General features: G+C 37.3%; 4 protein-coding genes across 4 annotated transcripts; all 4 read left to right on the top strand.

The window, feature by feature from the left end:
• The first annotated feature begins 2,946 nt into the window (after positions 1 to 2,946).
• LOC114564254 (olfactory receptor 6N2-like) lies at positions 2,947 to 3,870 on the top strand. The gene has a single exon (XM_028591502.1). The coding sequence runs from the start codon at positions 2,947 to 2,949 to the stop codon at positions 3,868 to 3,870; it is 924 nt and encodes a 307-aa protein (XP_028447303.1).
• Positions 3,871 to 5,573: 1,703 nt separating this feature from the next.
• On the top strand, positions 5,574 to 6,500 carry LOC114564253 (olfactory receptor 11A1-like). The gene has a single exon (XM_028591501.1). It carries the CDS (start codon positions 5,574 to 5,576, stop codon positions 6,498 to 6,500), a length of 927 nt encoding a protein of 308 aa, XP_028447302.1.
• Positions 6,501 to 12,047: 5,547 nt separating this feature from the next.
• LOC114564252 (olfactory receptor 6K3-like) lies at positions 12,048 to 12,974 on the top strand. Its single transcript, XM_028591499.1, has one exon. It carries the CDS (start codon positions 12,048 to 12,050, stop codon positions 12,972 to 12,974), a length of 927 nt encoding a protein of 308 aa, XP_028447300.1.
• Positions 12,975 to 16,911: 3,937 nt separating this feature from the next.
• LOC114564251 (olfactory receptor 142-like) lies at positions 16,912 to 21,611 on the top strand. The gene is made up of 2 exons (XM_028591498.1): positions 16,912 to 17,810; positions 21,527 to 21,611. Exons 1-2 carry the CDS (start codon positions 16,912 to 16,914, stop codon positions 21,609 to 21,611), a joined length of 984 nt encoding a protein of 327 aa, XP_028447299.1.
• The last annotated feature ends 2,248 nt before the right edge of the window (positions 21,612 to 23,859 follow it).

The raw sequence follows: 23,859 nt of genomic DNA, 5'->3' as shown, positions 1-23,859 counted from the left end.
GTCCCCTGGACAATAGCGTCACCTGTAGATGTTTGGGAGAGAGGGGAGATGATGTCACGGGTGATAGTAGAAACATTAGAATTATGGGATGATCCAAAAATAAATGGGGTTAGGGGTGTCTCAATATGATCTGTCTGAGTTGAGGGTATGTGGATTTTTGCCGTGAGATGAATGTCCTTTTTCTTAAAGGTGAGGGCTGATGGCCAGGTGGTGGTGGTAGTAGTTAGTTTTTTTGGAAGATTTGATGTTGGGCTGGAGGGTAAAGAAAAGCCACCCTTGGGTTGTGAAAGGATGGTCAATGTTTGCTGGGGCATTGACTCTATGTTGATCGGATCATGTTTGCGGTTTCTGGATTGGGTGGATTTCCTGGGGGCACTAGGAGGTGGGAATGTCCGGGAGAGCCTGTTCTCTGGGGAGTGAGGGGTAGGACAGGGGAAAGTTGCAAATTTGAGTTATTAGTCATCTGGGTAACTGAGGAGGAGGGTGGGGGTGATACAGGTGAGTTCTGGTGGTTCTGGATGGTTTGGTGAGGACCCCAGGAAACTCTCTTTGTCCGTTGTGGGAGTGGAGTAAATGAATGAACCGTTCCAATAATGGTCTGTTTGGGTGCATTGTTTTTGAAAGAGCTGGGGACAGATGTAACGAGGGGAATCAGTGTCTGTTTAGGCTCCTGGGTGCTGTTTAGTTCAGGGGAAACTGGGAAAGGGATGTGGATTATAAGTGTTGATCAGGACCAGATTTGAGTTTTTGAGGCTTCCGTTGGAGTGCGGACAAGAGGAAGGCGTTTTGTAGCCTGAGGTTGTTGGGAGTGGACCAGTTCAAAAAGGGAGGGTCTGGGTCCTAAAGAAAGTGTGCGGTGGTTCAGGGGGGGAGGTATAGGACGGGATAGTGAGGGGAGTGGGGGAAATTCCTCCTCATCAGTCACGTTCGGGATGGGGGAAGGAGAGCAGCCCCTACTAACCTTATCTAATGGAGGGGATGGGGTGTTCGTCTGGGGGTCAGAGGTGATGTTATGTGAGAATGAGGGGTCCAAAAGGTGTTGCAATATTAGTGATGTTGCTGTTCTGAAGCGGTCCCCATAACGCTTTTTTGCCCAACCCAAAGAAATTTGTAGGGCCAGTGAATTATACGGGGTAGTGCTCAGGGTGGAGATGGTGGTCTGGTAGTGTGTCTGGAGTATATGCATGTTTGACATCATCCAGGCTGCGGGTTATCTTGTACCTTTTCACGGGTGTTGATGGAAGGTGTTGATGAAAGGTGTGGATGGTTTAATGAAATCAGTAAGACATTGTACCTGTTTCATCATACCTGTTGGGAAATTGTTGGTGGCTATTGCATGATCAATAATATGTTTGTGATGTACTGCTTTTATGAGTTTGAATTATGTCTTGCTGGTGGCTCTGGTTTCTGGGTCTGGTGGTTGAGTGAGGGCCTGAGCAGGTGATGTGTCCTTCATCCTGATTCTGTGTGAGAGTGCGTGGAGAGTATTGAGGGACATGAGTGGTGTTAATGTAGTGTGTGTGGAGGCTGTGGCAGACTCACCCTTCTGCTGACAGGCAAGGCCGCTCCTAAAGAAAGAGACATGTTAGTAGTTGCTTGCAAATGAGAGGGCTCTTACCTGTTGGAGATGGGCTGTTTCTGTAGCGTGTCCTGATGTAGAAAGACAGAAGCGTGCTTATTGGGGCCTCCCAGATGGTATTTAGGAGGTGGAAAAACAGTGGGCTATTTGAAAAAAGCAGATAGCCCTGCTGTAGAGTTGCTTGAGATGGACTGTTCCTGTAGAAATTCCAGAGATGATAAGACTTGAACGTGCTTTGTAGGTGTTCCTTGATGGTGTTGGAGGGAAACAGAGGGCTATTTAGAAAAAAATATATAATAGCCCTAATGCCAAGCTGCTCTTGAAACCACACAGTGAAGTTTCTGAACTGAATTGTTACAAAAGATTCCATTCAAAGTAAAGTTTTTTCTTAGCACTCAATGCAGCTGACCCCGCGACCTGACAAGCAGGCAGAAGCCAAGCCAACACCAAGAAAATACTAGTCATTTTCTCATGATAGTTGGATATTGAAAAAGTTTACATATAGACACATATCTGTCATAAGCCATGGCTGACAACAGTAAGAATTCTGAACCCCCTAAAGTGTAAAAAAAGAAATATTGAAAGTGACACATTGAATGTGATATGATTTGTTTATCAGATAAAAAAAAATAGCTTTGGATAGATCCCAGTGCTGAAAAGAACAGAATTAACTTACAAAGCTGCAATAAAAATGTACATGGGCTCATGGAGGTTTTGGTAATTTATGATGATGCACACAATTGTGGAATTACTGAAGATTATTAGAATATATGCTGCAAACATGATCCCAAAATAAAGGAATCTATATTTGTGAACACCACATGCCCACCAAGAGTTATATATGTTAAATTTTAAAGATTGTAGTTTGGGTTAAAATCTGTGCATTTGTTTAGTTACTTCACTTCGTAATTCATGTGTAGATTCAAGTAAAAAAAGAAAATCAGCGTTTACTTTTATTTTCAAACAGGAAACGAACCCCGGTCTCCTGGGTGAAAGTCTTGACAGGACTACGACAGCCAATATTTTGAATTGGAAATATTATGTAATGGAGCACATGGTCAGGAAAATAGGTCAAGCAATGCTTTGACTTCAGGCCTCCAGAGTTTGATGAAGTTCTTCATATATTAGTAACTATTTTGGTGGAAAGTTTAATGAGATTCTTGGAGGATGAAGCAATCTTAGAAAAATGTTCCACAGTGTCAAACAGTTCACTTACTGAATTTTGGAGTCAAACACACACCAAGTGACTATCAAGATCAGATACCCGTGAAAAAGTAAGACAGTTGGATGTTAGTATAATCATGAAAGTTCTTTTCAAAGTTTAATTCGTGGATGTATTACTGAACATTTAGTTTTAGACATCATTAATGGATGAGTTAAATGTAACATATATAACTTTGGGTGGGCATGTGGAAGTTGACAGATTCAGATATGTTTATTTTTTTATTATGTTCATAGCATATATTCTAATATTATGCAGTAATTCTATTATTGTGTACCTTATCTGGGTTCACCAAAACCTTCATGAGCCTATGTACATTTTCATTGCAGCTTTGACACTAAACTGTCTTCTTTACAGCACTGCTATCTATCCCAAGCTTTTGATTGACTTTTTATCTGAAAAACAGATCATATCTTATTCAGCCTGTCTCTTTCAATTTCAAATTTTTTACTCTTTAGGCAGTTCAGAATTCTTATTGTTGTCAGCCATGGCCTATGACAGATATGTGTCCATATGTAAACCTCTGCAATATCCAAATATCATGACAAAAACCACAGTGAGTATTTTCCTGTTTTTTGCTTGGCTTGTGCCTGCTTGTCATCTTGCAGTCCAAACAATATTAAGTTCTGAAGCGAAACTGTGTGACTTAACTTTAAAAGGAATATTTTGTAACAATTCAATTTACAAACTTCAGTGTGTGACATCAAGAGTAATTACTATATTTGGTATTGTTATTTTATTAGATCTTTCAATTCTGCCCATGCTTTTCATAATCTTTACATACGCCAAGATATTTATAGTAACCTATCGAAGCTGCAGAAAAGTCAGGAAAAAAGTTGCAGATACCTGTTTACCCCACCTGATGGTTTTGATCAGTTTCTCCTGTTTGTTTGCATATGATATCATTATAGCTCGAGTGCAATCAAATTTTCCTAAATCTGCACGATTAATAATGACATTACAAATAATTTTGTATCAACCTTTGTTTAACCCACTCATATACGGTCTCAAAATGAAAGAAATTTCTAAACACCTCAAAAGATTATTCTGTCCAGCCAAATTTATTTGATGTAATGACTAATTGTTACTAATGTACAGGCACTTCTTCTGAAATAATCATGCTGAGATGTAAATTGAGGGATTGAATTGAAGTTTTTTCCATGTTTGTAAATACACAGTACTGTGTATTTACTACACAGTACTGTGTATTTACTGTTAAGAGACTCTTTACTGTTTGTTATGGGAACAGCAAGGTGTCTTGATTTTGATCAATGTAACGGCTAACATCTGTGTATATCCAAAAAAACATTCTACATTATCAAGTCATCACAGCTGATATGTAGACTTTTCTCTATATTTTACTTTACTGTCATGAATGTAATTAGCAAAGTTCTTTGGAGTAACAATGATATTTGTTGTTCACCTCTGTTTTTTAGTTCTTCCACAGCAACACATTCGGACTCAGGAGTAAATCCTTATATTAAGCTACGACTTTGCTATTGATAATCAACTTACGGGGTGTCCGGTGGCCATCTGACTATTTTCATATTCACAATGAAAATAAATAGATTCACACTGGGAATTTCTTCTCTTGAGATGTATCATCTCGTTTTCAAGGGGGTCCCAACATATAGCACAATCATTACACAACAGAGGAGTGACAGAAAAGAAAATCAATGCGACAACATACATAAAACAGGAAAAAACAACACAAAAACAACAACAACACATATTTCAATCAAGAGAGACTTCCTTGCCAATATGAACATATTTTTTGTACAGACAAACATGAAAATGTAGCGAGTCTCTGGAGATTGGACTCCATCGAAACCAAATGTCATAAAGGGTTAGTGAAACCCAAACATATCTCCCGATGGAGTCCAGACACTGGTGGTGGTGATGAAGGTGCACAGGAACCATTGACAGCCAAGCGCTGACAATACCTGAGGACGTGGGCGAGACCACCGTTGGTTGAAGGGGAGGAGGCGGGACGCACTCTATTCCTGAGACGACAATTGACAACCGCATGGGAGAGAGCAGATTTAAAACAGGATGTCATGCTGTGATAGGCTTGTGACAAATGGCCGACTCTGATTGGTTTTACTAACAACGACACAGCTAGATCTGATATACTACTGACAAGTGACATACCATGAAACAGCTGATCATTAGGAGCGATGAAAAAAGGAATATGAAGTCTTCCTGTAAGAGCTTACACTGAGCTCCATTAAGTTGATCAAAACATTACAACCACAGGGTGGCCAAAATGGCTAATAATGAATAAACAGTAAAGTGTGAATGGAAATACATTCCGGTATAAACATAAAATAAACAGTAGTCTATACACAATGATCCACTTTGCTGGATTTCACTCTTTTAGACCGGATTTCTTTCCCTTCTAGTTTACTGTTATTTTCAAACAAGATACGAACCCCGGTCTCCTGCGTGAAAGTCGTGACTGGACTACAACTGCCAATATTTTGAATTGGAAAGATTACGTAATGGAGCACATGGTCAAGAAAAGGAGGTTAAACAATGCTGTGATTTCAGGCCTCCAGAGTTTGATGAAGTTCTTCATATATTAGTAACTACTGGTGGAAAGTTTAATGAGATCCTTGGAGAGTGAAGCAATCTTATAAAAACATTTCACAGACTCAAAAATTCACTTTCTGAATGTTGTAGATAACAACACACCAAGTGCCTTTACAATTCAGAACTGGTTATGAATTTTAAAAGGTTTTATCACTGAACATTTAGTTTAAGACAATCTTAATGGCTGATGAGTTAAATGCAACTTATATAACTCTTGGTGGGCATGTGGAAGTTAACAAATACAGATATGTTTATTTTTTCATTATGTTATTAGTATATATTCTAATAATCTGCAGTAATTCTGCTATTGTGTACCTTATCTATGTTCACCAAAACCTCCATGAGCCTATGTACATTTTCATTGCAGCTTTGTTAATCAACTCTCTTCTTTACAGCACTGCTATCTATCCAAAGCTTTTGATTGACTTTTTATCTGAAAAACAGATCATATCTTATTCAGCCTGTCTCTTTCAATTTCAAATATTTTACTCTTTAGCCAGTTCAGAATTCTTACTGTTGTCAGCCATGTCCTATGACCGATATGTGTCCATTTGCAAACCTCTGCAATATCACACTATCATGAGAAAAACTACAGTGAGTATTTTCCTGTTGTTTGCTTGGCTTGTGCCTGTGTGTCATGTTGCAGTCTTAACAATATTGAGTGCTGAAACAAAACTATGTGACTCTACTTTAAAAGGAATATTTTGTAACAATTCAATTTACAAACTTCAATGTGTAACATCAAGAGTGATTACAATTTATGGTGTAGTCTCTTTAATAGATCTCTCAATTCTGCCCATGCTTTTCATAATCTTTACATACACCAAGATATTTATAATAACCTATCGAAGTTGTAGAGAAGTCAGGAAAAAAGCAGCAGAGACCTGTTTACCCCACCTGATGGTTTTAATCAGTTTTTCCATTTTGTCTACATATGATGTCATTATAGCACGAGTAGAATCCAATTTTCCTAAATCTGCACGCTTAATAATGACGTTACAAATGATTTTGTATCATTCTTTGTTTAACCCACTCATATACGGGCTCAAAATGAAAGAAATTTCTGAACACCTCAAAAGATTGTTCTGTCCAGCCAAATTTATTTGATGTAATAACACTGATTACTAATGTACAGTGCTAATTTACAGTCTACTTCTTCTAAAATAATCATGCTGAGATATGAATTATTGAAAGGTATTTAATGTATGTAATATATGGACCGTTTGTAAATACACAGTACTGTTTGTTATGGGAACAGCAATGTGTCTTGATTTTGAACAATGTAACGGCTAATATCTGTATTCATACAAAAAAAACTATTTTATTCTACATTATCAAGTCATCACAAATTATATGTAGACTTTTTCTGTATTTTACTTTACTGTCATAAATGTAATTAGCAAACTAAGTTGTTTTGAGTAATATTTGGTGTTCGCCGCTGTTTTTTTGTCTTTCACCGTAACACATTCTGACTCAGGAGTAAATCCTTATTTTTCACTTCGAAAGCTATGACTTTAATATTGATGCTCAACTTATGAGGGTGTCTGGTGGCCATCTGACCTTTTTTCTATTCACAGTGAAAATAAAGTGATTCACACTGGGAATTTTGTTGTACCTGGAATGTAAATGAGGTACCAGAGTGCATGAAAAAGCCTCAAATTACAGCTTGTTTATAAAAAAAAAACATTTGACTGGGCAGGATTCCGCAAAGTCGCAGGATCCCGGTAAGCCCCAAATGTCCTCAGGATGCTAATACCAGGCACCATCACGAGTCAACACATGCTAGTGTCATTGCTAACCCTAACACAAAAAAAGAGAATGTCACGACATTGAAGTCGTCATATAATGCCACATTACGATCCTGTCAGCTACAAAAAATAAGCGAGGAGGTAAACTTTATTTATAAAACACCTTTCAAATCAAGGGTGACAAGGTGCTGTACAGCAACACTGAATAACAAATAGAAAGTAACAAAAAAAGACGATGACACTGGAAAAAACTAAACATATTAATAATACAAAAAAAAAAAAAGGTCAACACAGAAGTTGGTTCAAATTTAGTTATTAGGATAAACCCCTTGAGATGTATCATTTCATTTTCAAGGGGGTCCCAGCATATAGCACAAAGAATCAATGCAACATACATAAAACAGGAAAAAACAAAACAAAAACAGCAACACATACATTAGGTTGATTAAAACATTACAACCACAGTATAAATAAATAAATAAACAGAGTGTGAGTGGATCACCAAATACACTCAGGTATAAACATATAAACAGTGACAGCTTCCTTAATAACAATAGCATTCCATCTTAAAGTGAAAAGACAGGGCATGCTTGAACATACCAAGTATGGAAATGGATCTTAAACCAACAGCCAAATGATTCCAATCTGCTGGAGCTTTAAACTTAAAAGCTCTTTTGAAAATTGTTTCATAAATTCCAAAGTTCACTTTTTGTAACACATGTTCAATGTGTGATTTGAATGATAGTTCGGAATCAAGCCATTCACGAAGATATTTAATCCTATCAACTTCATGCAGAGGATTGTCAACATTAAAGGTTATTACACAGGCCCAAGTTCGGATTTGAGTTTCTGTTTGATACCAAAGATAACAATATTTGACTTTGTTTTGTTGAGCAATAGTGTATTATGTAAAAGCCAAACTTGTAAGATGTTGAAAACAGATTGAAGAGAAGCTTGAATTTGCGGTAGATCAAAATTGTATGTATAGTGTTATCAGCATAAAGTTAAACACAACAGTTACAGAAATTTGATGGTAAATTATTCACATAAAAAGAAAACAGACGTGTTCCCAATGTTAAGACCTGGGGCGTCACCTCCTGGGGCCTATTGGGCACAAAAGTAGAATAAAGAAATCCAAGATAAATGAAAAAGCGCAGCTTGACTTAGTGTGATCCACTCAATCGGTTGCACGTTTGCAATTTTCACCAGTGCCGTCTCTGTGCTATGATGCTTTCTAAATCCTGATTGAAAGTCATCAAATAAACTATTGCTATGTAGAAAATCACATAACTGATTAGAAACTACCTTCTCAAGGATCTTGGAGAGAAAGGAAAGGTTAGATATAGGTCTATAGTTTGCTAAGACATCAGGATCGAGGGTGGGTTTTTTTCAGAAGAGGTTTTATCACAGCTACTTTAAATGACTGCGGTACATAACCTGTTAATAGAGACATATTGATCATATCTAGTAGTGAAGTGTTAAACACGGGTAATGCTTCTTTGAGTAGTCTCGTTGGGATGGGGTCTAAGAGACAGGTAGATGGCTTAGCTGAGGATATCTTTAACATTAATTGTTGGAGGTCTATAGGATAAAAGCAGTCTAAGTATATGTCAGGACTAGTCGTTCTTTCTAGCGGTCCTGCGTTTAAAGGTGAACCATTAGAAGTTGAGGGAAAAAGGTGATGAATTTTATCTCTAATGGTTGTAATTTTATCATTAAAGAAGCTCATGAAGTCATCACTACTCAGAGCTAGAGGAATAGATGGCTCAGTAGAGCTGTGACTATCTGTCAGCCTGGCTACAGTGCTGAAAAGAAACCTTGGGTTGTTCTTGTTTTCTTCTATTAATGATGAGTAATAGTCTGATCTGGCATGTCTGAGGGCCTTCCTATAGGTTTGGAGACTTTCTTGCCAATCCAAAAGGGATTCTTCCACTTCTTCCAACGCCACTTACTTTCAAGGTTTCGCGAGATTTGTTTTAATTTGCGAGTTTGGGAGTTATACCAAGGTGCTATTTTCTTTTGCTTCATCATCTTCTTTTTTAGGGGAGCAACGGAGTCTAAGGTCGTCCGTAGGCAAGTCGTAGCACCGTCTACAAATCAATTTGAGAGGGACTGAGGTTAACATAGAGGTCCTCTGTTATGTTAAGGCATGACATAGAGTCGAATACTGTTGGAATATCTTCCTTAAATTTAGCTATAGCACTGTCAGATAGGCATCTGGTGTAGAAGCTTTTATCTAATTTAGTGTAGTCTGGTAGTAAGAATTCGAAAGTAATTAAAGAATGATCTGATAATACCGAATTCTTCGGAAATATTATTAAATCCTCAATTTCAATACCATATACCAGCACAAGGTCGAGGGTGTGGTTAAAACAGTGCGTCGCCTTGTGCACACTCTGACTGAAACCGATTGAATCCAGTAATGAGTTGAAAGCAGTACTAAGGCTATTGCTGTCAACGTCCACATGGATATTAAAATCACCTACAATAAGTACTTTGTCTAATTTAAGGACTAAACATGATAAAAACTCTGAGACATCAGAGAAAAATTCAGAATACGGACCTGGAGCCCTGTAAATAACAACGAATATAATTGGCTGTAATGTTTTCCATTTTGGATGTTGAAGATTAAGAACAAGACTTTCAAAAGAGTTATAATTTAGTTTAGGTTTAGGATTAATTAACAGGCTTGAATCAAAGATGGCTGCAACTCCCCCTCCTCGGCCTGAGCCTCTAGGAATTTGAGTATTAATATAACTGGGGGGAGTGGCTTCATTCAGACTAACATATTCTTCATGGCCCAGCCAGGTTTCAGTAAGACAAAATAAATCAATTTTATTATCTGATATCAAATCATTTACCAATACTGCTTTAGAAGACAGAGATCTAATATTTAATAGTCCACATCTAATTTTCCTATTTTGTTCTATGTTTTAATTCCAATTAGGTTGTTAAGTATAGCGCATCTTTTGTTTACCTTTGATTTAACCGATCTGAGCCGGGGGACAGACACCGTGCTTATTAGACTATATACACATATATACTGTTAATCACGTTTATTTCGGATCAGAGCGTCAGCTGATTTAACACATCAGACTCCAGGATTAATCTTAGCCTGCCTGTTAGCCTGCTCTGGAGCAGGCTAGCTGCAAAGAATAAATCGCCATGGTTACTTGGCTGGGTTTAATTTAACCTGCTTTTGTGCAACCAAGTCAAAGCTAAATTCATCCAGGATAACCTGAATATCCCGGCTTAATCCCTTATCCTGGTTTTGTGCAATACCCCTCTGGTTAATTTAACAGATAAGATTTATTTCAATTTAGGATGACACATTCCTTCTGTAATGCAAAGATTTATTTAACAACAGAACTGCATTTTCAGATAGGCCAATAGTATGAAGATTATCTAAAAGCAGATACTGATCAACAAAATTAAAAGCTTTAGTTGAATCAATAAAGATGACACCTGTGGGTTCACCATTATCTGCAGCACAGAACAAATCACTGGTGTAATTAAGTATGGCGGCAGTTGTGGAATAATGAAACCTGAAGCCAGGTAGAAATGGTAATAGCAATTGTTAATACGAAATTATGAAAGTTGATTATAAATTGATTTTTAGAAGACATTAGCAGTAGAAAATATAATGGATACAGGTCTATAATTGTTCAAAACAAGTACATAACCTCATTTATGGAGTGGAATAATTACATTACATGTCATTTAGCTGGCACTTTTATCCAAAGTAGCTTACAATTGCTATTAATCAGAGGTTGCACGCCTCTGGAGCAACTAGGGGTTAAGTATCTTGCTCAGGGACACATTGGTTGATGTATTACAGTGGGAATTGAACCCAAATCTCCTGCACCAAAGGTATGTGTTCTATCCACTGTGCCATGTCCACCACCATGCATAATGCATAATGCATGCACATTTCCAGATAGCAGATCAGCAAGTGGATACATCAAGCCCCGCACTACTGTTTACATTTAATTCATGAATGGCATTTCTAAGCTTCAATTGGTAAAATGTTGCTATTAAAAAGAAAGACAGAAGAATAAGTAGTTTAAACACTCAAACAACAGAAACTATACAGGAGGCATGACATGCTTCACAGGACAAAGATTTGAACAGCTTCTTAAAACCATTGACTGACGGCATTTTTATAACTACAGGAAGATAGTGCCAGAAGGTGGGAGCAGGCACTGCAAAGGTTAAGCCTAGATTTCACTGACCTTGTGTTGATTAATGCCATCTTAACCAGAGCACATTTTATAGGCCTGAAGTTTGTGATGACAACAACTTCTCCCTCCCAAATTGTGAAATTCTGACGCTTAGTCAGAACCCCTTGATGTCACTTTTTAACTCTCTGGTACTCTCTGGGGTCTGCAGGGTAAAACCACTTGGGGTTAGGGAAAGACTGTAGGTGGGACTAAAATCTTTACATTTGTTACGTTACCTCACTTCTGTGTTATGCAAATGAAGCAGAATGTGATGTAGTTCATTTTGTTTCGTAAAGTTAAAAATATGTCGCTGTTAACTTTTATTTTCAAACAAGACACAAACCCCAGACTCCTGGTTGAAGTCTTGACAGGACTACGACAATATTTTAAGTTGGAAAGATTATGTAATGGAGCAAATGGTCAAGAAAAAGAGGCCAAACAATGCTGTGACTTCAGGCCTCCAGAGGTTAATGAAGTACTTTATATATTAGTAACTACTGGTGGAAAGTTTAATGAGCTCCTTGGAGGGCAAAGCAATTTCATAAAAACTTTCCACAGACTCAAACAGTTCACTTTCTTAATTTTGGAAATGAACACACACCAGGTAACTTTCAATGTTGTTATAAAATTTCTTTTTTTTTATTACATCTAAACATTTTCAAAACATTTAGTTGAAGGCAACATTAATGGATAATGAGGCAAATGTAACTTATATAACTCTAGATGGGCATGTGGAAGTTAACAAATACAGATATGTTTATTTTTTTATTATGTTTATAGTATATACTCTAATAATCTGCAGTAATTCTATTATTGTGTACCTTATCTGGGTTCACCAAAACCTCCATGAGCCTATGTACATTTTCATTGCTGCTTTGTTACTGAACTCTGTTGTTTACAGCACTAATATCTACCCAAAGCTTTTGATTGACTTTATATCCGAAAAACAGATCATATCTTATTCAGCTTGTCTCTTTCAATTTTATATATTTTATAGTTTTGGCAGTTCTGAATTCTTACTGTTGTCAGCCATGGCCTATGACAGATATGTGTCCATATGTAAACCTCTGCAATATCCAAATATCATGACAAAAACCACAGTGAGTATTTTACTGTTGTTTGCTTGGCTTGTGCCTGCGTGTCATGTTGCAGTCTTAACAATACTGAGTGCTGAAACAAAACTATGTGACTCTACTTTAAAAGGAATATTTTGTAACAATTCAATTTACAAACTTCAATGTGTAACATCAAGTGTAATTACTATTCATGGTGTAGTGTCTTTAATAGATCTCTCAATTTTGCCTATGCTTTTCATAATCTTTACATACACAAAGATATTTATACTAACCTATCGAAGTTGTAGAGAAGTCAGGAAAAAAGCTGCAGAGACCTGTTTACCCCACTTGTTGGTTTTAATCAGTTTCTCCATTTTGAGTGCATATGATATCAGTATAGCACGAGTAGAATCCAATTTTCCTAAAACTGCACGCTTAATAATGACGTTACAAATAATTTTGTATCATCCTTTGTTCAACCCACTCATATACGGGCTCAAAATGAAAGAAATTTCTAAACACATCAAAAGATTGTTCCGTCCAGTCAAATTTAATTGATGTCATAACACTGAATACTTATGTCACTTCTTATGAAATAATCATGCTGAGATGTGAATTGTTGAAAGGTATTTAATTTCCATAACAAACAGCACTGTTATGGACTGTTGTAAATACTGTAAATACACAGTACTTTGCATTTACTGTTAAAGAGACTCTTTACTGTTTGTTATGGGAACAGAAAGGTGTCTTGATTAAGAACAATCGAATAGCTGATTTGTAGACTTTTTCTGTGTTTTACTTTGTCATGAATGTAATTAGCAAACTAAGTTGTTTTGATTAACAATGATATTTGGTGTTAACTGATGTTTTTTGGTCTTTCACTGTAACACATTCTGACTCAGGAGTAAATCCTTATTTTTCACTTCAAGCTATGACTTTAATATTGATGCTCAACTTATGAGGGTGTCCGGTGGCCATCGGACCATTTTCTTATTCACAATGAAAATAAATTGATTCACACTGGGAATTTTGTTGTACTTAGAATGTAAATAAGGTACCACAGTGCATAAAAAAGCCTCAAATTAGAGCTTGTTTATAAAAAAAACATTTGACTGGGCAGGATTCCGCAACAGAGGTTGGGGGCAAAGCCCCAAATGTCCTCAGGATGCTAATATCAGGCACCATCACGAGTCAAAACATGCTAGTGTCATTGCTAACCCTAACGCAAAAAAGAAAATGTTACCACTTTGAGGTCATCATATAATACCACATTACGATCCTGTCAGGTGCAAAAAGTAAGCAAGGAGGTAAACTTTATTCAAAAAACAACTTTCACATCAAGGGTGACAAGGTGCTGTACAGCAACATTGAATAACAAATAAAAAGTAAAAAACAAATAGAAGATGACAATAAATTAAAAAAAGGGTCAACACAGAAGTTAGTTCAAATTTAGTTATTAGCATAAACCTCTTGAGATGTATCATCTCATTTTCAAGGGGGTCCCAACATATAGCACAACAAAATCAATGCAACATACATAAAACTGTAAAAAACAAAACAATTCAATCAGGAGAGACTTGTTTGTAGATATGCGATATAGGCGAAGGAGCCCGAAGACCAGACTGAAGGAGTCAACGGAGTATCCTGCAGGAGGAAGACCCAGGGTGCCTTTAGGTGACGATGACTGGAGGTGGATGGGGAGGTGGAGGGTTGCACACTTTGCCGGAAATGACAGCTGACAGCAGCAGGGAGAGAACCAGATTTAAAGCAGCGTCGTAACGCTGTGATTGGCCCTTGGAATTCGTGGGCGATTCTGTTTGGTTTAACAGGAAGTTGAACGCCTCCAACAGCTGTTTCGATTTAGGAAGAGAGCAATGATTAAGTGTTAAGTGTTAGGTCTTCCTGAAGAATTTACACTGAGCTACATTAAGTTGATCAAAACATTACAACCACAGTATAAATAAATAAGTATTAGAGTGTGAGTGGATCACCAAATAGAGTCAGGTATAAACATTATAAAAACAGTGACAGCTTCCTTAATAACAATAGCAGTCCATCTTAAAGTGAAAAGACAGGGCATGCTTAAACATACCAAGTATGGAAATGGATCTTAAACCAACAGCCAAATGATTCCAATCTGCTGGAGCTTTAAACTTAAAAGGTATTTTGCAAATTGTTTCATAAAAGGAGGGGCAAAGGAATAGAGCTGATCAGAGTGCCGAACCTGGTAATTTGAGGTAAAAGATACAAGATACTGTTGTAAATAAGGAGGATAATTGAAATGAATACATTAAAATACACGTTGAAGCCAATGAATGTGTCTCACATTCAGTGTATTATACATTGTACAGTGGTGAGCGAGAAAATGAAATGCAAGGTCAAATCTGCAGTGTATTTCATGCTGTGTTAAGTGGAACAATTATTGTCTTAAATGCCTTTGTATACACAACATCACAATAGTCAAGAATCAAAATTATAAGCTGAAAAGCAAGTTTCTTACGAACACTGCCAATGAAGCAATTTCGAAATCAATGTAAATTATTAATTCCAAAGTTCACTTACTGTAACACATGTTCAATGGGTGATTTGAATGATAGTTTGAAATCAAGCCATTCACGAAGATATTTAATCCTATCAACTTCATACAGAGGAGTGCCAACATTACAGGTTATTACACAGGCCCAAGTTTGGATTTGAGTTTCTGGTCTGATACCAAAGATAACAATATTTGACTTTGTTTTGTTGAGCAATAGTGTATTATGTAAAAGCCAAACTTGTAAGATGTTGAAATCAGATTGAAGAGAAGCTTGAATTTGCGGTAGATCAAAATTTAATACATATGTATATAGTATTTGGACCTGAAATATTTTCCCTCTGTCGCTCCGGACAGCAGCACACTCTTTTTTTCCTTTCTCCCTTTTCCACCGAGTGGCGCACGTGCCCGCTCTCAGTGTGAAGCGCGTGTCCACGCTATTCTGCGACATGCACTCTACAATCACTGCTGATAGACGGCTTTTTGTACACGCTCCGAAACAGACATAAAAATATCCCACTTTCTCTGTAGTCTACCGTTAGCTAGCTATCGTGAATGTAGGCTTTAAAATGCCATATTTTCCCCTCTGGGCTCACCAAATCGGATGTTAAAGCATATTAACCATTCACTGTAGGTGATCGCTAGTAAACATGTTACACTTGCTTTGCTAGCTTGTCTGCCATTTGAAACTCATACCTGTGTGTACAGGCATCTTGGACACCATCTGAGAGAGTTTTCCCCTGTGCAGGACATGCCATGAGTCAGGAGAGGTGTAGTGTATTAGCCTCGTGAGACCATCCTGATCTCGCGAGCTCCAGTTTTCTACTCGCAGATCAGTCTGGCATCTTGAGATAGAGAAAATTTGGAGCCGTTCGCCAAACGACCGACCAATCAGCGTTGGTTTTGAGGCAGGTTTAGGTGTGACGCAACGAGAAGCGACTGTTAGTCTAAACAACATGGCAGCTTCCACGAATGAGATGAGCGTAGCTATCGTGCAAGTTTTATCCAAATTAGGAAGTATTCCTTCATTGAAAAAAGAGCAAAAAACGGCACTAGAAACTTTTCTTGGAGGAAAAGATGTTTTTGCTCTTCTCCCAGTTTCAGGCTATGAATCTGAACAAATTTAGGAATTTCCCATCTCCAGCTGACCATCCCCAAAATGCACCAGAATACAGGAAATCACATCTACCAAATTCAACATTTTCTGGGGGAGCACCCCCAGACCCCCCCTCGTCATGTGCACCCACTTTAACACAAATAGAGTAGGGGTGGAGGGTCCTTATGCATATGTGCCCAGGGGGGCAGTAGTTCATAATCCGTCACTGTATTAATACATAACCTCACTGTATTCATCTATAATGTAACATTGTAGCGTGACATTTGTGTCAAAAACAGGTGACTCCGCGTGGTGGGAGGGGGGCCCCCAAATCAAATTCTGCTTAGGGCCCCCAAAAGTCTCGGGCCGGCACTGATGTGACGTGGTTAATGTTGTTTCGTGACGTTAAAAATATGTTGTCTCCTGGTTGAAGTCTTGACAGGACTACGACAGCCAATATTTTAAATTGGAAAGATTACGTAATGGAGCAAATGGTCAAGAAAATGAGGCCAAACAATGCTGTGACTTCAGGCCTCCAGAGGTTAATGAAGTACTTTATATATTAGTAACTACTGGTGTAAAGTTTAATGAGCTCCTTGGAGGGCAAAGCAATTTCATAAAAACTTTCCACAGACTCAAACAGTTCACTTTCTTAATTTTGGAAATGAACACACACCAGGTGCCTTTCAAGGTCAGGTATCTATGAATGATTAAGACACTACAGTACAACTTGGATGTTGGTGTTATCATGAAAGTGAGAGCTCTTTTTCGGAATTCATGCTTGTTATAAAATTGCTTGTTTTATTACTGAACATCTAAACATTTAGTTTAACAACATTTTTAACAAAAATAGTTTGACAACATTAATGGATAATGAGGCAAATGTAACTTATATAACTCTGGATGGGCATGTGGAAGTTAACAAATACAGATATGTTTATTTTTTTATTATGTTCATAGTATATACTCTAATAATCTGCAGTAATTGTATCATTGTGTACCTTATCTGGGTTCACCAAAACCTCCATGAGCCTATGTACATTTTCATTGCAGCTTTGTTAGTGAACTCTGTTGTTTACAGCACTAATATCTACCCAAAGCTTTTGATTGACTTTTTATCTGAAAAACAGATCATATCTTATTCAGCCTGTCTCTTTCAATTTTATATATTTTATACTTTTGGCAGTTCTGAATTCTTATTGTTGTCAGCCATGGCCTATGACAGATATGTGTCCATATGTAAACCTCTGCAATATCCAAATATCATGACAAAAACCACAGTGGGTATTTTCCTGTTGTTTGCTTGGCTTGTGCCTGCTTGTCATATGGCAGTCCCAACAATATTGAGTTCTAAAGCAAAACTGTGTGACTTAACTTTAAAAGGAATATTTTGTAACAATTCAATTTACAAACTTCAGTGTGTGACATCAAGAGTAATAACAATATATGGTGTTGTTAGTTTGGTAGATCTCTCAATTCTGCCCATGCTTTTCATAATTTTTACATACACCAAGATATTTATAATAACCTATCGAAGTTGTAGAGAAGTCAGGAAAAAAGCAGCAGAGACCTGTTTACCCCACTTGTTGGTTTTAATCAGTTTCTCCATTTTATGTGCATATGATATCAGTATAGCTCGAGTAGAATCCAATTTTTCGAAAACTGCACGCTTAATAATGATGTTACAAACAATTTTGTATCATTCTTTGTTTAATCCACTCATATATGGGCTAAAAATGAAGGAAATTTCTAAACACATCAAAAGGTTGTTGTTGAAAGGTATTCATTGTGTGCATTTATTTCCATAACAGCAAATATCTCTTTACTGTTAAAGAGATTCACTGTTTGTTATGGGAACAAAAAGCTTGAACAATTAAATGGCTAATTTCTGTATTTATACTTATCAATTCATCAGAACTAGCATGTAGACTTCTCTCTGTATTTTACTTTACTGTCAACTCTTTATTAACAAATCTGAACCCTGAACCCAAGTGGTGACATTCATATTTGTATCATTGGCTCTCGTTACATTGATCATGTTAAATATTAAAATTCAGCAATATTAATTGTATTTTTCATTGAGTATTATATGAAAATGCTATATAATGTAATACTAATGTATTATAAATGCAGTTGGCAGGTTTGTTGTACTTTGAATGAAAATAAGGTGCCAGAATGCATAAAAAGCATCAAAATAGACATTGTTTGACAAATGAAAAGTGGCAGGAAAGGATCATCCAGGGCCCCCGACAGAGGTACGGTTTAGTAAGTTTTGAATGTCCTCGAATCTTAAAGGTCTCATGACATGGTGCTCTTTGGATGCTTTTATATAGACCTTAGTGGTCCCCTAATACTGTATCTGAAGTCTCTTTTATATAGACCTTAGTGGTCCCCTAATACTGTATCTGAAGTCTCTTTTATATAGACCTTAGTGGTCCCCTAATACTGTATCTGAAGTCTCTTTTATATAGACCTTAGTGGTCCCCTAATACTGTATCTGAAGTCTCTTTTATATAGACCTTAGTGGTCCCCTAATACTGTATCTGAAGTATCTTTTATATAGACCTTAGTGGTCCCCTAATACTGTATCTGAAGTCTATTTTATATAGACCTTAGTGGTCCCCTAATACTGTATCTGAAGTCTCTTTTATATAGACCTTAGTAGTCCCCTAATACTGTATCTGAAGTCTCTTTTATATAGGCCTTAGTGGTCCCCTAATACTGTATCTGAAGTCTCTGTTATATAGACCTTAGTGGTCCCCTAATACTGTCTCTGAGGTCTCCGTGGTGCAGAATTACAGCCACTAGAGCCAGTCCCACACTGAGCTTTCCTTAGGATGTGCCATTTCTGTGTCTGTAGCTATTGAGGAGGAGAGAGGGGGGGCAAGGTGGAGGGTGGGGGTGTGGCCTTGACCAACTGCCACTTTGCTTGTTTGAAAGCAGAGCCAAATTCTCTGGGTGGGCAAAGCAGAGAAAGGGGAGGTAACCTTGCTCATTATGAGGTCATAAGGAGAAGATTCCTGATTGGCCCATCTGAGCTTTCATTTTCTCAAAGGTAGAGCAGGATACTCAGGGCTCGGTTTACACCTATCGCCATTTCTAGCCACTAGGGGACCATAGGCAGGCTGGGGGAACTCATATTAACGTTAAAAAACCTCATAAGGTGACATTTTATGACAACTAGCAGGCCAGGGCAAAAGTTGGAGGCTATGGGCCGACTGGTTGCACTAACGCTAAACCTAACCCTTCACCACAAAAATTACAGGATCATAAGATATTGGGGGTGGTTGTCAGTATAGTTAGTGGTGTAGAAAAAGATAAACTAAAGCAATATAACCAAACCTTACAAATAAACATAGCTACAAGAGGCCATTCACAGGTTCAAACCCTTTCTTGGCCAACAGAAGGTTGTAGTTCTAGTAGTTTCTAGTCTTAACAACTACTTTACGCGCTTTTGTTATTGACCGGGGGTCAGATCAGTGATCTAACTCTGTGGTGCCTTCTTGGTTTGAGGTAACAGTGCTAACCACTGAGCTAGTGTTCATGTGCCACAGCTATGGAGTATGGCGCATGAAATGAAACTAACTGACTTTGAAAGGGTTGCAGCAGACGGCACTAGAAATGAAGGCATGATGTTTATTCAGGTGTTCTTTGTGTGCTCTAGGCCTTACACTGGAGTTCATACACATGAGAATCCTAACCCTAACTTTGTAGAAACCTAACACCTAACCCTGTGGTTAGTGTACATGCAGGTCAATGATGAGGGCCTTGTACCAACCCTGCAATGACTCTAAATGCAAAGTGGTAAAATTGTTAAAATTGTTTAAGCAGGTGCAAAAAAAAGTAAAGACACCAAACACCCAGGTAAAGAAAGTTTAACACCTATGGGTTCAGGCGACCAGAGTTAGAAGAAGTTGTTTTGCAAATCTTGGTCTAAAAAATAATAAGATCCATGGAGGGTGAAGAAATGTCATAAAAGATGTTGTCTTCAATGTTTACTTTCTGATTTCTGAAGATGAACACACATCAAGTGCAGTTTAAGGTCAGGTATCTGTTAATGAATGAGACAATAAATACATGTTCTATATTAATGCAATCTTCCTAGTAAGATTTCTTTCCTTAGGTTATTCACGTATGTTTGTTATACAATCTGCCTGTCTTATTCATTGTTTTAATTTGTGACATTCTTTATGGATAATGAATTTACTGCAACATATATGACACTTGGTGGGTATGTGAAAATGGACAAATCCAGGTATTTATATCATAATTAATAATATAGTGAGAGTAGAGGGAGGCAGGCCAGTACAGCCCGATCGGTTGGGGAGAGTTCTAGCCCGACCAGGCACCTCTCTCTAATCTGCCTCTCTTAGTTATGCTATTATAATTCTAGACTGCCGGGGAAGCTCCTTCCTTCCTATGACACACTGACCTGTCCCAGAACTGCTTGTTACTAACCTAGCTCTGGGGAGTTTACTGCCTGGAGTCCTTATGTTTCTTCTTTTCTTCTCTGCAATTCCCGGCCACATCCTGCTGCGTCAGCCGCATCCACCCGTGCTCTGCAGCGCGACGTTACATCCCACAACGCCCTGCTGTGTTGTTCCTATGCACAGAGTAGTCAGGATCCGGAGACTGCACTACTCAGTATGACACGATGTGCCCTGCATGAACTTCCACGATGACCTTCGAAGTCACTGTTCCATTATCTCTAATGTGACTATTATTTGCCACTGTTCATCACGCCCCCAACCGGCCCCTTCAGACACCGCCTACCAAGAGTATGGGTCTGCCGAGGTTTCTTCCTAAAAGGGAGTTTTTCCTCGCCACTGTCGCAACAGTCACTGCTAATGCTTGCTCTTGAGGGAATTACTGTAATTGTTGGGGTTTTGGAATTTATAGAGTGTGGTCTAGACCTACTCTATCTGTAAAGTGTCTCGAGATAACTCTGTTATGATTTGATACTATAAATAAAATTGAATTGAATCGACGTGAAATGTAACTTGTGCTACATTATCTGCGACTTTAGAGGGTTACAGCAGACAACGCTAGAAATAAAGGAATGGTACTGTTTAAACATCCAAAACACCCGACAAAAATGCAGTAATGCAGGAAGTGTGCATTTAGTTTCCATGCTTATTCAATGTTTATGAGTAAATCTATGGAAATGGCCACCATGACAGAGGAGTGTGATGCATAAGATGAGCAATGCAGAGGTTTAGTCACGAATGCCATGGCGGTAAAAAAACAATGGGCAAATGTACATCTTTGCAAAGCGCAAACCAGTACAGAAGGCATCAGTAAATTGTTGGGGAGGGTCATCCCTTTTTTCCCAATCATTTTGGAGGGTCATCCAAAATGTATTGCTGGTGAAGGGAGGGTCAGGTCTGTTTTGACTGAAGATCCCAAAACTTCTCCCGAGTCCCCTGAAATAAATAACGAACAGTCCCTAGGCGTCTTGAGCTACTTGTTCTATGTCTTTAGCTCTTCTTCCCTCATCCTCAAGACTTCAGTCTTCTTCCTGGATCATGGTTCTCTTCTCACTGGGTTGGATTTCTACCACTACTGAAAATTAAAGTACTTGCAGTTGTTTCCAATGATGTCTTTGGTTTAATGAGAGCATTCTGTTTTGCTGGCTGCAATGTTGGCACCCTACTTCAGCCCAGATCTTGTTTTTATGTATGCTTCCCTAACAAGTGATTTTGGGAGTCTCTGTATGTCAAGAAAAGTCTGCATTTGGTGACTTTATATAGGGGGATAGGGGAAGTTGTTGCTGGCCCGATGTTATGTACAACCTGATGGATGTTAGGGCTGGGAATATATATATATATATATATATATATATATATATATATATATATGGAATGGATGTATTCTGGAGTCTATAAGATATAAATATATAATAAGATAACCTTGTTTGAAATGGGTTTGGCCAAAAGAAAATGTCTTGTTTTGTTTGTACTACTAGGTACGTATACTATGTTGACTGGGTTGAATAGAATTGCATTACTAAAAAGAGACTAAAATACAATTTTCATTGACTAAAACTAGACTAAATGTCATCAGTTTTTGTCTACTAAAACTAGATGAATATAGTCATGGATAATTCTGAATAAAATAAGTAACTAAAATGCTCAGACTTTTAGTCGACTGAAACTTGACTAGACTAAAGAAAGAGTATGAACATGACTAAAACTAATAAAAACTAAAATGACAGCTTGACAAAATACTAGACTAAAACAGGCCACCAAAACAACACTAGCTACACCCCCCTTTATGCTGTATTTTAAATAAAATTAGTATTTTGTAATTTGTTTATTCTTATTTATTTGTTGGTATGTATTGCACATGTGTGTGTGAAGCACTTTGTAACTGTGTGTTTTTAACCCTTGTGTTTTCCTCCCGTCGACCATGCACTAGTTGTCTTCTTGACCCGGTCTGTTTTGCCAGTTTATAAAGTATGAAGTATAAATTATCACCCAATTCTGTGTTACATCTTCTTAACAACTTCTTTCCAACATATTACCACTAATTTTACACTTATTTGTTTTATATATGGTCAAAAAAATGCATTTATATCAAATTATACCTAATTTCTGAGTTAAAAAAAGCTGAAATTATGAACTATTTTGACTAACAGTTGAGATCAATGGGAACATATGTTGATGGTTTATCACAGACTGGTATAAGTCAAAGTTTAGTGAAAATTCTGTTTTTTAACTATTTCAATTTTTTTAATGGCAGCCAATAATCACACTTGTTGTCCTCCTGGGTCAAAATTGACCCGGTCTGTTTTGGCTATTTTATATATGGTCAAAAAAACGCATTTATATCAAATTATACCTAATTTCGTAGTTAAAAAAAGCTGAAATTATGAATTATTTTGACTAACAGTTGAGATCAATGGGAACATATGTTGATGGGTTATCACGGACTGGTATAAGTCAAAGTTTAGTGAAAATACTGTTTAGAAACTATTTCAATTTTTTTAATTGCAGCCAATAATCACACTTGTTGTCCTCTCGGGTCAAAATTGACCCGGTCATAATTGGCTATTAATAAAGCATAAAGTATGAATTATCACCCAATTCTATTTTACACCTTCTTAACAACTTCATTACCACTAGTTTTACCCTTATTTTTGGAATTTATGGTGAATAAACTTCATTTACATGAAATAATACCTAATTTTAGGGGTAAAATAAGCATAAATTATGAATTATTTTCATTATTGTTAAGATCAGATGAACCTATGTTTGTGGATAATCACTGACTGGTATATGTTAGTAATTAGTCAGGATATGGTTTTGAAACCATTTTATTATTTTGAATGGCAGCCAATTATCTCACCTGGGCAAAAAGTGACCTGATCTGCTTTGCGTGTTTATAAAGCATAGGGAATTATAATGAATCACTCAAATCTGTGTTAGCACTTTTATTTAACTTCATTCCAATTCATCTCAACTAGTTTTACACTTATTCTGTTCTATTTATGGTCAACAGACCTCATTTACATAAAATTATACCTACCTTCTGAGTAAAATCAGTTGAGATCTGAGATATTGAGAAAGTTGTGTTTGGATTAATGGCTGGTATGTGACAATTATTATATTCCCAGGTTAAAATTAACGAATGCAATTGTATTCCCAAACAAAGGAGAGCTACCAAAAAGGAAAAAAATAATTTACGGAAAGTTTACTTCCCCTTTTAGGAAAAGACACATCAAAGGTGTTATAACAACAAGTTTACAAAGCTGTAGTTTGAAGTTGTGTCTGTAGGTTTGTATTATTTGTGTGTGTGTGTGTGTGTGTGTGTGT

Source organism: Perca flavescens, chromosome 11, assembly GCF_004354835.1.
Source record: "Perca flavescens isolate YP-PL-M2 chromosome 11, PFLA_1.0, whole genome shotgun sequence".
In the NCBI taxonomy this organism is placed as follows: Eukaryota; Metazoa; Chordata; class Actinopteri; order Perciformes; family Percidae; genus Perca; species Perca flavescens.
This window is presented reverse-complemented; position numbering and strand designations above follow the sequence as displayed.